General features: G+C 34.0%; 1 protein-coding gene and 2 long non-coding RNA genes across 3 annotated transcripts in view; 2 read left to right on the forward strand and 1 right to left on the reverse strand.

Annotated features, from left to right (window-relative positions):
* Positions 1–14,568, forward strand: part of sec14l8 (SEC14-like lipid binding 8) — a 38,626-nt gene that overhangs the window by 19,641 nt on the left and 4,417 nt on the right. Inside the window, exons 6-10 of the mRNA XM_030143637.1 lie at positions 401–496; positions 590–650; positions 737–820; positions 4,473–4,579; positions 14,262–14,401. Of these exons, the coding sequence (XP_029999497.1) occupies positions 401–496; positions 590–650; positions 737–820; positions 4,473–4,579; positions 14,262–14,401 (488 nt within the window). The remainder of the gene's footprint in view (positions 1–400; positions 497–589; positions 651–736; positions 821–4,472; positions 4,580–14,261; positions 14,402–14,568) is intronic.
* LOC115425841 (uncharacterized) lies at positions 7,049–8,085 on the reverse strand. The gene is made up of 2 exons (XR_003936280.1): positions 7,988–8,085; positions 7,049–7,173 (listed from the first exon to the last, which is right to left on the reverse strand). It is a non-coding gene; the product is annotated as an uncharacterized LOC115425841 (long non-coding RNA).
* On the forward strand, positions 10,582–12,705 carry LOC115425840 (uncharacterized). The gene is made up of 2 exons (XR_003936279.1): positions 10,582–10,725; positions 12,092–12,705. It is a non-coding gene; the product is annotated as an uncharacterized LOC115425840 (long non-coding RNA).

Consider the following 14,568-nt stretch of genomic DNA (forward strand, 5'->3'; position numbering starts at 1 on the left):
TTTCTTCTTCTAGAGGACATCACATGATAGTTATTTTCAGGGTCTGTAATGACATAATTTTGATTAATCAACTAATCCTTTGGTCAATAAAATGGAAGAAAAGGTGCTTCTCAAATCCCAACATGAAGTCCTGATATTCAGTTTACTGTGACAGAGGATGATAAAAAACAGAGAATATTCACATTTAAGGAGATAGAACCTGATTATTTCTGGGGGGGTTGTCTTAGAAAACTACTCAAACTGATGATTAATTATAAAAAATTGTTAATAATTAAGGTATTGATCAGCAAGTAATCGATTAATAGTTGTGGCTTTAAGCTATTAACTACATATAGTGGTTTTCTTTCAGTAGAGGTGTGTCGTTACAGTGAAGTCTTATATTTTTTTCTTTTTCATTCAGTTGGGGAAAAATGTGGAGTCGATTACGATGGTGTATGACGTTGAAGGTCTGGGTCTGAAACACTTATGGAAGCCGGCCATAGAAACATATGGAGAGGTACGAACACTCACACTGTCAGAGGTTCTTATTATTATTAAAGACGGATAAATGCTGCGTAAGTATCACTTTAATGCGTGTGTGCATGTGTAGATCCTGCAGATGTTTGAAGACAACTACCCTGAAGGTCTGAAGAGGCTGTTTGTTATTAAAGGTAAACTTTGATATTTTACTGATCTGAGATCAGTACCTGATGCACTGATGAGGAGGATAACTACTTTATGCTTTTACCTCTTATAGCCCCCAAACTTTTCCCTGTGGCCTATAACCTGGTCAAACACTTCCTGAGTGAGAACACACGACAGAAGATTCTAGTTCTGGGAGGTAAGATATCACTGTTCACATACAAGTCAAGTCAGCTTCATTTATAAAACACTTTAAAAACAACACAGTCAGCCAAAGTGCTGTACACCAGTGTTGTGCAAGTTAGTTCCAAATTGTAATCCATTACAAATTACTTGTTACTGTTATTTAAAAGTAATTCCTTACCTTATAAAATTACTGTCTCAGAATTGTAATGTATTACATGACTCCTGTGAAATAATAACATATAAATAATGTCAACTCCAAACTTTCCTCTATGTTTTAGAGCAAAAAAAATAAAATTATGCAATGAAAATGTTTACTTTTACCAACTGTCCTTTAAAACACTGTGAATAATATGAACAAATGAAAATTTCTTAAGAAAATTAAGTGCAATTTTAACAATATTCTGCCTCAGTTTATCATTTACACATGTAAATTACAACATACAAATCACAGTGGATCAACAAACACACAGAACATTTAATAACAGGCAGAATATTGTAAAAATTACATTTCAGACATTTCAAAATGTTTATATTTGTTGAGGTTGTTTGTGTTTTTGTGAAAATTTAGTTTGTTTTAGTGTAAATACAGTAAAATGACATGAAAATGTTTACATTTACAAAGGGAAAAATTTGGAGTTGTGAGTATTTATAGGTCATTATGATGGTATTTTACTGATCCAACCCACTGGAGATTTAAGTGGTGTGTTTGTGGTCCCTGAACTAAAATGATTAATATTTTCAGTGTAATTTTTGCATTTCACAAATTCATCCCAGGAGCCAGACTGGACCCTTTGGCGGGCCAGATTTGGCCCCTGGGCCGCATGTTTGACACCTGTGCCTTAAGGTCTCACAGTCTTACTGTTTTTTGTTTTCATTTGAGCAATTAATTTATGGGTGAAAAGTGTGATATAATGCACACACTATTGAATATGTACCAAGTAAAATATTTCTGAAAATTGATTAGTACTGCCTTACATTACTATGTTATAACAAAAAGTAATCTGTTACTGTATTGCATTACTTTTGTAACACGTTACTCCTAACACTGTTGTACACTGAGATAAAAACTAATAAAACACATTTAAGAATTAATAAAAACAATAAAAATAATTATACATTAAAACAATAAAAGCCAAACCCTCACTCTGAGTTAAAAGCCAAAGAGAAAAAATATGTTTTAAGAGAGGATTTAAAAACAGAAATTGAGTCGTCCTGCCTGATGTGCAAAGGTAGTTCATTCCACAGTTTGGGGGCAGTGACTGAAAAAGCCCTGTCACCTCTGAGCTTCCTGTTTGTCTTTGGGACGACTAACAGTAACTGATCTGCCAACCGTACTTTATACCAAATACAGGTTAAAGGTAAAACAGGAAGCACTGGGTTTTACACTCTGACACCATCTGGAATTATTGCATAGAACCAGCTTTTTACATTTTCCTAATAAATGTGAGTAGAAGTGGGTCATGGACACATTCTCAGGTGAAGTTCAAGTGATAAATTAAGATGTAACTTTTACGGACTTTTATTTTGACAGATATGCATTGGTTGTGTGGTTTCTACGGTGACGTACACATTAGACTGAACAATAACAGGTGAACTTTATACGACTGAGTAACTTAAACATGGATTTACAAACATTCAATACAGTTACACTAATATTCCATTATTATTCTAAATCACACCGATGTCATGTAAACAGTAGGGGTGTAAGAAAATATTGGTTCTGAAATATATCTCGATATTTCATTTCACAATACTGTATCGATATTAAAAAGTACTGTATCGATATTTTTAGGTATTTATTCAAATGCAGATATTGTGGAGGTTCATTTTTGTTTTTTGTTTTTTTTTTGTTTATATTTTATTTATTATTATTTAACACTCTTTTATTAAATAATGTTAGTTCCTTTGTTGGGATTGAACTAAAATAATGTTCTGATGTTAGTTCTGAACTAATAGAATATGAACATTTGAACAGGATCTTAAACTGTAATGTCTGTAAAACAGAATTTCAGTTTTAACGCAGGAACATTTTGTGATAACTTAAGCCAGGGGTGTCAAAACTCATTTTGGTTCGGGGGCCATATTTAGCCCAATTTGATCTCAAGCGGCCAGACCAGTAAAATAATGACTTAATAACCTATAAATAATGACAAATCCAAGTTTTTTTTCGTTTTAGTACAAAAAAACCCCCAATTAAATAATGAAAATATTTACATTTTACAAAAAAGATGTGAATAGCCTGAAAAAACAAATTTCATTTGAAAAATTAGTGCAATTTTAACAATATTATGCCTGGACTTATTATTTATACATGTACATTTACACACAGGGTTACATAAACATTTGGTAACAGGCAGAATATTGTTAAAATTTTGGGGTTTGAAACTAAAATTTGAACAATTTCTACAATATTCCATCTGTTATTATTAACACAACTACAGATCACAGTGGATCCAAAAATGCACAAAACATTTAGTAACAGGCAGACTATTGTTAAAATTGCACATTTCAGGTTGTTCATCTTTGTTTTTATTTCTGTATTTATTTGCATTTTATTGTGAAAGAATAGTTTTCTAAATGTAAATATTTTCACAGTGTAATGTTTTTTTCACTTATTTTTTTTCCACACAATTTTTCACAAAGAAAATTTGTAGTTGTCATTATTTATTATTTATGGGTTATTGTGTTGTTATTTTTACTGTAGATCACATGGGTCTGTATGTGGAACCTGAACCAAAATGATTTGGACAACCTGGACTGTTCAGGTTCATTTTTGCTCTTTCATCCCACGGGCTGGAATGGACCCTTTGGCGGGCCAGATTTGGCCCCCAGGCCGCATGTTTGACACCAGTGACTTAAGCAGTTATACTATGAGGCTAATGAAAAGCTGATGTTTACTCTGTTTCTCTACACCACAGGTGTCAAACATGCGGCCCAGGGGCCAAAACCGGCCCACCAAAGGTTCCAATCTGGCCCTTGGGATGAATTTACAAAGTGCAGAAGATATGAACAGTCAAGGGCGTCTTGAAACTTGAAAATAATAGCATAATAACCTTAAATAATAAATTCAGATTTTCTTCTTGGTTTAATGTGAAAAAAAAAATATGACATCATGCCAATAAATAATGGCGACACCAATTTTTTCTCTTTGATTTATTGCAAAGAACATTAAATTCTGATATCCTTTAATAATAAAACATCAAAAACCTGAACAAATATGAACAACCTGGAATGTCTAAAGAAAAATAAGTGCAATTTTAACATTATTCTGCCTGTTTTGTGTCTTGGTAGATCTGATCTATAATGCACATGTATAAATCATAAGTTGAGGCATAATATTGATCAAAGTTTTCTTATTATTATTTCTTATTTTTCTTCAGAAATTTCAGTTTTTTCAGGTTATTCACTTCTTTTTTTGTTTGGATAGTTTGTAAAATGTACATGTTTTCATAATTTAATGGGTTTTTTTGCATGCAAAAATTCGGAGTTGTCATTATTTATAGGTTATTATGCTATTATTGTACTGGTCCGGCCCACTGGAGATCAAATTGAGCTGAATGTGGCCCCTGAAAGAAAATGAGTTTGACACCCCTGCTCAAGACAAAACCAGGTAAATCAGTCGAAGCAGGTGTTTTCTCTGATCCTGTTTGTGTCTGGGTTGGCAGATAACTGGCAGGAGGTTTTACTCGAGTACATCGATGCTGAGGAGCTGCCGGTCATATACGGGGGTAAAATGACGGATCCTGATGGAGACCCCACATGTCGGTCCAGGGTGAGTCACGGATCAGAACTCCAGTTTCTGTTACTGAGGCAGACGACGATGAGCTGGAGGAGACAGGGATCTGGTATGGGCTCAATCTCAAACCCACTGGATCAGAAGCAATTAGTTAGTCGTAGAAAAATAAGGCATATGGATCTTTATATAATATAAGCAAATAATTGAGCAGAAAATGTGGATATTAACCCTTTCATGCACAGTGGTCACTACAGTGGACAGTTATTCTACAGTTGTTCTCTTGTATATTCATGGGTTTTGTTGTTTTAGTTCCATATTAGCCAACACAATTTAATTGGTTTTTTTTGTACTAAAACAAAAAGAAAAACTTGGATTTGTCCGTATTTATAGGTTATTAAGTCATTATTTTACTGGTCTGGCCCGCTTGAGATCAAATTGGGCTAAATATGGAACTGAACCAAAATGAGTTTGACAGCCCTGTGCTAAAAGAAAAGTGCTTTATAAATGCAATGTATTATTATTATTATTATTATTATTATTATTATTATTATTATTATTATTATTACACTGGGTTACAAAAAAATGTTTTTTGCAAGTTGTCTAGGTTTTTTCAACTGAATTAGGACCATTTTGCACCGCTAAATCCAAAAATGACATCTGTTTTTCTCAATCAGGTCAGGTTTTTTTGCTAATTTGATTTTGAAAAATTTGATCTTCTCACAAAATTGATTACATTTTTGTGACTTTATCAGTTGATTTTTTATATAGTTCTTGCCCAAAATAGGTTTTAAGAGAAAAAAAATCATTTTCTAACAGGATTCCTGTTAGTACAATGGTGTATTCACCGCAGATGTAGCAGAATATGTCAGGCTTATTTTTGCAAGATCTTCCAGTCGAAGCCATTTCATTCACCTGTAATATTAAAAAAAAAACAATAATCATAAATTGGCAAAAGTAAAATCCTCAGAACTCATTTATTGCTAGAAATATGAAAGAATTTTGTATCATATGATGTGAAAATGCCCATAAACATAAGCAAAAATGTTAAAAAGCCAATATGTAGCAGAGTTCAGAAAGTTGACCTGATTGAGCAAAATTAATGTGATTTTTGGATTCAACACACCAAAATTATCCTAAATCAGCTCAAAAAACTTAAATAATAATTTGTTGTTGACCAGTGTTATTATTATTATTGTTTAAAGCATCAAGGTTACCAAACCAGGAAATCTAAGAAAAAGTTAAAATGGACTCCATAAAAGATGAATAAAACATTTTCAGAAGCTTTTTATCAACATTAAATCACCTCAGTTTCCTCAGATACAACAGCCTCTGATCCATTTACTGTCTGAAACGACAAAGAAAGAGTCCAGTCGACATGTTTCAGACCTGGAATCAGAACACAGACAGGATCAAATAACCAACAAACTGCTTGAGCTCTGCATTAATTATAGCTCAGACGGCCGTTTGAAGGATGTGGTGCAACCCTGCTTTTCACAACTACTGTTGCACAGAAACACCAACAGTCCTGCAACAGACACCAGATCCCCGTTTCCACCCAGCAGATCGGCCTTCAGCTTCAGAACATGAAACTCAGCAGTACACAGTGCACGCTTTGGACCACTTCAGTGAACATGTCCTCTGGTTTGTTTCCTGTAGTTCTGCAGCTTTGCTTTAGTGGAAACCCTCGGTGGCTAATTTGCACTTCAGAGGTTGTGTGTTTTTATTTGACTGGCAAACTAGTGCTCCCATCCTATGGAGCCGATTTAGGGCCATAAGTTTGGTATATGAAAATATAAAATTTGAAACTGAAAATTTAAGTTTTGATCTCGAATTTTGAAAAATACAACAATGTATTCCAATTAAAAATAAGCGTATGAAAAGTTTTTTTCGGGTTGAATATAATTTTGATTCACTTCAGTAATTCTTTTGAATAAATTATTTATTTTCATTTTTCACTTTCATATATATTTTAATATCTGAGGTTTTATTTTTTTTAGTTGCATGTTTTATCTTTTCAGATTCACATCTTATTTTTTACGGTTTCAAATCTTATTTTTTCGCTTTCAGATCTTTTTTTCGCTTTTAAATCTTTTTTTCAGTTTCAGATCTCTTTTTTTCGCTTTCAGTTTTCTTTTTTTCGCTTGTTCGACTTTTGGCCCTGATGTGGCGTGGAGGGCGTGGCCTCATCTGAGAGGGGTGTGGAATCATGAGTGACAGCATGACAAAAACCTTTGGGACCTTCCCCTCTCATGTTGCCTTACTGCTTTGTGTGTACAGTGTAATTCCTGTCTCCTGTAGTCCTTCCCTGATGCGTAGCGACGACACCCTGCCTGGCTGAGTAGTGGTTAACTCATAGATAAGCCTCCACACTCCACATGAACTGACCTGGTTTGTCACTGTCTTCTTTAGATTATTAATTGGGCCCAGGACAGATGAGGAGCACAAGTTCAACTGCATTCAAGACTCAAAGCACTGACAAACAAGGCCTCAAAGTCTTTTTTTTTCCTACTCATCTTCTTTTTTTAAAAACACCTTTTATAGTTAGCTAGCTGTGTGTCCTTGACATTGTACTGTATGATGTTGTAAAAGAATGTGTGTGTGTGTGTGTATCCAGAGCTGCTGTGGTTCTGCTACAGTTAGGGATGGGAATCGAGAACCAGTTCTTTTGGAGAACCGGTTCCCAGTAGCTCGATTCCTTGGAATCGTTTGCCTGCCTGCTTAACGATTCTGCTTATCGATTCTGCCTTCCTTGCGCATGCGCGATGACGTCACAAGTACGCTGCATTGTTTTGGTCAGAACGTAGCCAACATGGCGTTGAGGCAGAAACTGATGACACCAGGTCCACTTACCTGGAACACTGGCAAAGCTTCCATGTCTTGAAAAGGGTGGAATCCCTCCAATATCCTCAAACATTTGTCCACAGCATGTGAATCATTTACAGGAATGCCACGTATTTGATACTCTACTTAGCGGTGCTTGTGAATGTAGCGGCAGAGTGAACACCGGGCCCAGTTCCGGTTCTGGTGCAGGCAGCAAACGTCGTAACTCCTCAAATACAAGTTTCCAAAGGTAAGAAGGGGAAAAAAATGAGGTGCACAACAACGGGAGACAAGCCGAGCCAAGTTGAGCCGGTTCCACGTAGCAGAAATGCAGCAGTAGAGGAATTAGTAAAGTGTCTTTATTTTCACTTTCACTGTATGCCCCCCCACCCCCCCACCCGAACCAGGTCCGGCGTCATCTGTTATTATTATTAGTACATACTGTTATATTTTCTGTGCAGAGATGGAAATATAAAAGACAGTTAATGTAAACACACCCATTTGTACTCTTTTATTCCCTCACCCAATGTGAATCAATAAGAGAATCGATAAGGAATCGGATTGATAAGCAATATTGATAATGGAATCGGAATCGTTAAATTCTTAACGATTCCCATCCCTAACTACAGTAACCGACAGCATGTGAATTAGACAAAACACACAAGTCAGTAAAGGGAAGGAATGCACTTCGACGGCCGAAAAATAAAACCTCCCATCTTTGATAGGGGTGTAAAAAAATATCGGTTCTGCAATATATCACGATATTTCATCTCACGATACTGTATCAATATTAAAAAGTACTGTATCGATATTTTTACGTATTTATTCAAATGGAGATATGGCAGAGATTTATTTTAGTTTTTTGTTTTTCTTTATTGTTTATATCTTATTTCTTATTATTTAACACTGTTTTATTAAATAATGGTTATTTGAAGCATCCTCAAGCACTTTTTACTGTCTGAGAGAGGTAGATGTTAGTTCCTTTGTTGGGATTGCACAAAAATAATGTTATGATGTTAGTTATGAACTAATAGAATATGAACATTTGAACAGGATCTTAATCTGTAATGTCTGTAAAACATAATTAAAGTTTTAGCACAGGAAAATTTTGTGATATAGCATTAGATCCTGTTGTGATCAAATAAAAAGGTGTGTAGTATTTGTGCAGATTTCTGGTGTAATTCAATTCTTCCAGGAAATAATAATAATAAAAAAAAAAGAAACAAAAAAAAATAAATTGCCTTTTTAACAGTATTTTGATATATCGTGATATATCGTATCGTGATCCTAGTATTGTGATTTGTATTGTATTGCCAGATTCTTGCCAATACACACCCCTAATCTTTGAGGAGAAAATGTTTCCTTACAGGATGGTATTTGGTAACAAATCCAAATAAATAATACATTGTTATCGGGCTATTTCAGACTCAGCTTTATTGTCATTCAATTGATGGTACGTCATAGAAGGAAATATAGTCGTGGAAAAAATTATCAGACCATCAAAAGTCATCAGAAACAATGATTATACAATCAGTTGTTTTTGTTTTGTTTTTTTATCCATGTCTATGATTTTAAATGTTCTACTTCTAAATTCCAAAAATATTTTTCGTTCTCTGACTTTAAATAATAGTTTTCTACCACAACTAACCATCAGGAAATATTGACATTTCTAAACTACAGTCACAGAAAAAATTATTAGACTACCAAAAGTCATCAAAAACAATGGTTATGCAAACCAGTACTAATTCCTGTGTGTATCATGTGACTAAAACAGACAGAAAAGAAAACATGGAATGCCTAAAAGCACTGTTTTTGTCAGTACAGTGCCATAGATATTGATGTAAGAACTGAAGTGATTTAGGTGATTATCAAGAAAAACATGGGAAATGTCTAGATATCAGCTCTGAAATTAAACTCTTATGAGCTGTTTTTGTTGTTATCATTATATTTGTCCAAACAAATGTACCTTTAGTTGTACCAGGCATTAAAATGAACAAGAAATTGAAGAAATCAAGGGTGGTCTAATAATTTTTTCCGCGACTGTATATAGTTACCCAGGTCTCGGTTTTGTAACATAGAAGATAAAAGGATAAAATATTAAATAAAATGTATAAAAGGTGAATAGGGTGGCATAAAACTACCATAAAATATACAAAAGAAATAAAAAAATAAATAAAATAAAATAACTTCATTCAAAATTTCCCAGTATGCAGCAACAGAACAGTTAAAGTAATGACATATTACTGTTTACAAATAGTGTTCTGTAAGAAAACAACAAGATATTTTCATTTTTTTCAATAAAGTGCATTTTTCAGATAGGAGGTTTTGTGCTTCAGTCGTCGACTCACTTGTGTAATTTCTGTTTGTCTGTGGCCGAACACTGACTGTACGTTTAGAGGCGGGGTCACTCATTATGAGCTGAACTGATTATTGAATTATTTTTTTGTTTTTTTTTTAAGTGTAAGATGCAGTGGCATCTAGTGGTGAAATAATAGATTGTATTAAAAATGCACAAAGGTTTAACTAGTGCCAGTGTTTGGTTGTTTTGGTGTAGAGCAAGGGTGTCAAACTCATTTTAGTTCAGTTCCACATTCACCCCAATATGAACTCAAGTGGGCCGGACCAGTAAAATAATACCAGTGAAAAAGTAAAATTACATTATGATAATGTTTATATCTACATCATTTCCTTAAAACTCTGAATAACGTCAACAACTTGAAATGTCTGAAAAAAAAACAAGTGCAGTTTTAACAATATTCTGCATCAGTTTATCAGTTTATCATTTACACATGTGCATTACAACTTACATTACAATTACAAATACACATAATATTGATAAAATTGCATTTACTTTCCTCAAAACATTTCACATTGTTCATATTTCTTCAGGTTATTCATATTTTTTTTGTAAAAGGATAGTTTGTTAATGTAAACATTTTCATGTAATTTTACGTTTTTTTACACTAAAACAAAGATAAAATCTGCAGTTGTCTTTATTTATAGCTTATTATGACAGTATTTTTCTGGTCTGACCCAACTGAGATCTAATTGGCTTATTTGTGTATGTATGGAACCTGAAATAAAATGATTTTTTCACTATTGATTGTTAATATCTTCAGTGTAATTTTTGCATTCCACAAGTTCATCCTGCAGGCCAGATTGGACGCTTTGGCGGGCCAGATTTGGCCCCCGGGCCGCATGTTTGACACCTGTGGTGTAGAGCCTTAATGCTGAATGCCTCCTACTGCACAAATGTATAGAAGCTGTCAGTTCTGAGTCACTGTTGAATCATGGACTATATGGATTCATCCCTTTACAGATTCTAATGATGGATTTACAGGTGATTATACACTAATTAAAATGTGAAATTAACTATTATTCAAAAACACAGAGCTCAGGATTGACTAAACAAAACACTTGTTCAAAAGACTAGGATCAATATTGGTAGTTGAGATAAGGACATGATTTACCTGAATTAAATTAAATCTGTATTCTCTTCTATTGTATATCTAGCAATGATTACACAAAAAAAAACAAAAAAAAAAAACTTTTTTTCTCTCTTTTTTCATTGTTTGTTTGTTTTCTTGTGGAAACATTGGGTACGGTTACATGATGTTTATTAAATCCAATTTATTTTTCCAGAAGAAGTTAATTCGGAACTAAAGTATTTTCTGTTCTGTTTACATGGAAATGTTAAACCCGAATAAAGGTTTACATGAGGTATTAATGAGGTAGATAAGTGAGCAAAAGGGTTTGCGCTGCAGTGCTCACGTTGCCTTGTTCTCACAGCCCTTCTGTTAGCTTAGCTTAGCATAGTCACACGTAGTCAGTTTTTTAAAGGTGATTTGTAGTCATTTGTAAGTGATTTTGTGAAATCCGATTCTCCCTAATTATTTCTTTAGATCTGCGACTTCCTGCACTCATACAAGCTTGGGACTGTTGTGTTGACGGAAGCTGGAAAATCTTTTTGTTGGAAGGGATGCATGCGCTAAATTAGCTTTGCTTTACCGTTTTAGCTTTGCATTAGTTTTTATTTCCCAAGATTTTATTAGTGCAGTAAGTCACATCGCCATGATTTCAGCCTCAATTTGTGATCATATTGACCCCACCAGACTAAAGGAATGATTAGGGAGAATTGAATTTCACAAAATCACTCATAAAATACTACAAATCACCTATAAAAGCCTGGCTACGTCTGACCATAGGAATGAAGCCATTATGCTAAGCTAGGCTAAGCTAAGCTAATGGAAGGGCTGCGAGAACAAGGCAATCAGTGCACTGCAGTGCAAACTGATTAGCCCACTTATCAAACTCATTAGTGCATGACAAATGAATGAATAAAATTATTATTATTATTATATTATTATTATTATTATTATTATTATTATTATTATTATTATTATTATTTAGACCGGATTCAAAAGTGGATTAAACCAGTGACTTTAATCAGGTTTAAATTTAATCTGAACTTTTCTTTTTCAACTGGAATAAGGTGTTTACATGGGCTTCTGAAATAGGATCTAACCTTTAATCAGATTAAACCAGGAATAAAAGTTGTCATGGAAACGCATGGATTGTGTTAATTGTAAATAGGGTTAGGCAAAATAAGTCTTAACTTCAGCCTAAACCCTTTCAGTGGCATTGTATATGGAACAATGGATGTGTTGTTTTTGTTTGTTGTTTAAAGTAATTAACAACCGAATAAACTACTACGACTACTACTACTAGTTATACAGGACAGGTTATATTCTATTTTTGCAAGTAGATGCTGCTGAATCTTACAAAATGGTCCTTTAAAGGCATTTCAACAAAGTTTTGTGTTAAATTTTTTTTCTTCTCAGTTCTCAAATACCTGATCCAAATGTGAGTTTTCCATCCCCTTCATTAATAATCAGTATCAGCTCAGAAAATATCGACCTCTTATCTGTAGCATTCGTGTTTTTTCTTCATTTTTTTGTCTTAATTTATAGGTTGTCTTTTTCATTGTCTACACATAGAAACACTGATTTCAGAGTTATTATGAGGGCTGTAAACTGCACTGATCCATAAAACCTCAGTGATTGTTTCATTTATCAACAACAGATTCTGCTCAAATGTATGCAGAAACATACATCTCAGTGGGTTTTGTCCCGTGGCTTGAATTTTCTTCCTGCAGCTTTAAAACAAAATCAATTCTGGACGCTTTGGTTGTATTTGTAATGTCAAATCTTGAATACCTACTGATGACATTCCAGTGGTTTTCACATCAGGAGTGTCGCTGCCCTCTGTTGGCCGGTCTGTGAACTGCACTGTACTGGTGCCACTTCATCATGTGAATAAAAAGGAAACTGGAAAAGACTCAACACTTTTTCTCTTCTTTTACTTTCCCCCTCTTCTACAGTTATTGCTGTTTTTTTTAAGTATTTCTTCATAGATGTCATTTTATTCTGTGTTATAAATGTCATAAATACACCCTTTAATTCTGAAGAGGACATTTTTTTTCACCAAATCAGTGTTTATTTTTTATTTTAACCTCCTGAGACCCAGGAAATATCAGGAAAGCAAAAGTTTTGGATTTTTTTTTTTAATTAATCAACCCTTTCATGTATGAATTATGAGAACCTTAGTCAAGTTTTTTTTTTTTTTTTTAAAGTGTTTTTATTCCTCCTTAGGCATGAAAAAAACAATAAGATTAAGTTGTTGTTGTTTTTTTCATGGATTTACAAAAATGTCCACTCAGCTACACCATAAATGTTATTCCTGAAGCAAAGAAACATGTATTTAAAACCCAATATCAGAAAATGATATGAAAACAATGAAATATAAAAACATGTTTAATGCTGCTAATCTGATGTTTTCTCACATTTTAACATATTCTAATACTAGTTATTACTCACTTCATGGAAATAATATGCAAAAAAAACAACCTTTTTGTTTAAAAAAAAACAACAAAAAACTGTTATTTACAGTCTAACAATTAACAATTGATTTACACTAAAACATGTTAGTTCAGATCAGGTTTATCAAGAACAGCAAAGTTATAGTAATGGTATGAATTGCAGTGTTTGGGATGATGCATAAGTGTCCACTGTGTTGGCTGATATGGAACTAAAACAACAAAATATAAAAATACAATATGCATATAAAATATACAAGAAAACAGCTGTAGAAGAGCTGTCCACTGGAGTAACCATTATGCATGAAAGGGTTAAATAATTGCCCATATTGGAAACATCATGATGCAACAGTTTTTTCAGATGCATTTTTTTTTAAATTTGAAATTATACATTTACATCAACATGTACGTAGACATTTTATTTTATTTATTTGTTTATTTATCAGGGACAGTACACATTAATGAACATTTCTGTAAATGTGCCAGTATTAGCAAAAAAGCTATTTTTCAACTGTTGTCCCTGGGTAAGAAGTAAAATACCAGCCTTCATAAAATTAGAAACATTTAAAAATTAAGGCTACACAAACACATTACATAGCATTAGTTCACATATACAGTATACACAGTTAACCTTTAAGTATTAGTAAAACACCTGGAACCACACAGAGACAATCCAAAAAAAAAAAAAACAAATTATACAACAAACCTACAGACCTATTAAACACAAAAAACAGAATAACAAAAAACACAATAACAACAAAAAACAGATGTGTTTTTTCTAAAAAATTGTATGGAATGCCCTTTGCGGTGGACAGTTTTTTGTTTTTTTGTATAAAGCTGTGAAACTCTTGTCCATAAATGTGTACAAAAACCCCTAGCTGGGTCTTAGGAGGTTTAAGAGCTACAGTAAGTGAATCTTTTTTCTTTTCCTTTTCCCTTCTGCCATAAAACCATCATTTCATATTTGACTGTCTGACTCCAGTTTGCGTGCTGACTTTGTGTTCGTGTGTGGTCTGATGCCAGATAAACCACGTGGGTCCGGTTCCCCCCTCCTACTACGTCAGGGACCACGTTAAGGTGGACTACGAGCAGTGTCTCACCGTCAGTCGGGGCTCGACCCAGCAGATGGACTATGAGATCCTGTTCCCCGGCAGCGTCCTCAGGTCAGAGTAAACTCCACTGTTACTTTATGCAAAAACAGCAGCTGTATCCATGCATGTCTGTAAGAGGACTGGTTCAACCGTCCCCTGTAGGTTTAGCCCATAAACACCCAAACAGCCACCGATGACTAAAACCATCTACTGATCTAAACTGTTTAATACCTGTCCAC

This window comes from Sphaeramia orbicularis, chromosome 9 (genome assembly GCF_902148855.1).
Source record: "Sphaeramia orbicularis chromosome 9, fSphaOr1.1, whole genome shotgun sequence".
NCBI lineage: Eukaryota > Metazoa > Chordata > Actinopteri > Kurtiformes > Apogonidae > Sphaeramia > Sphaeramia orbicularis.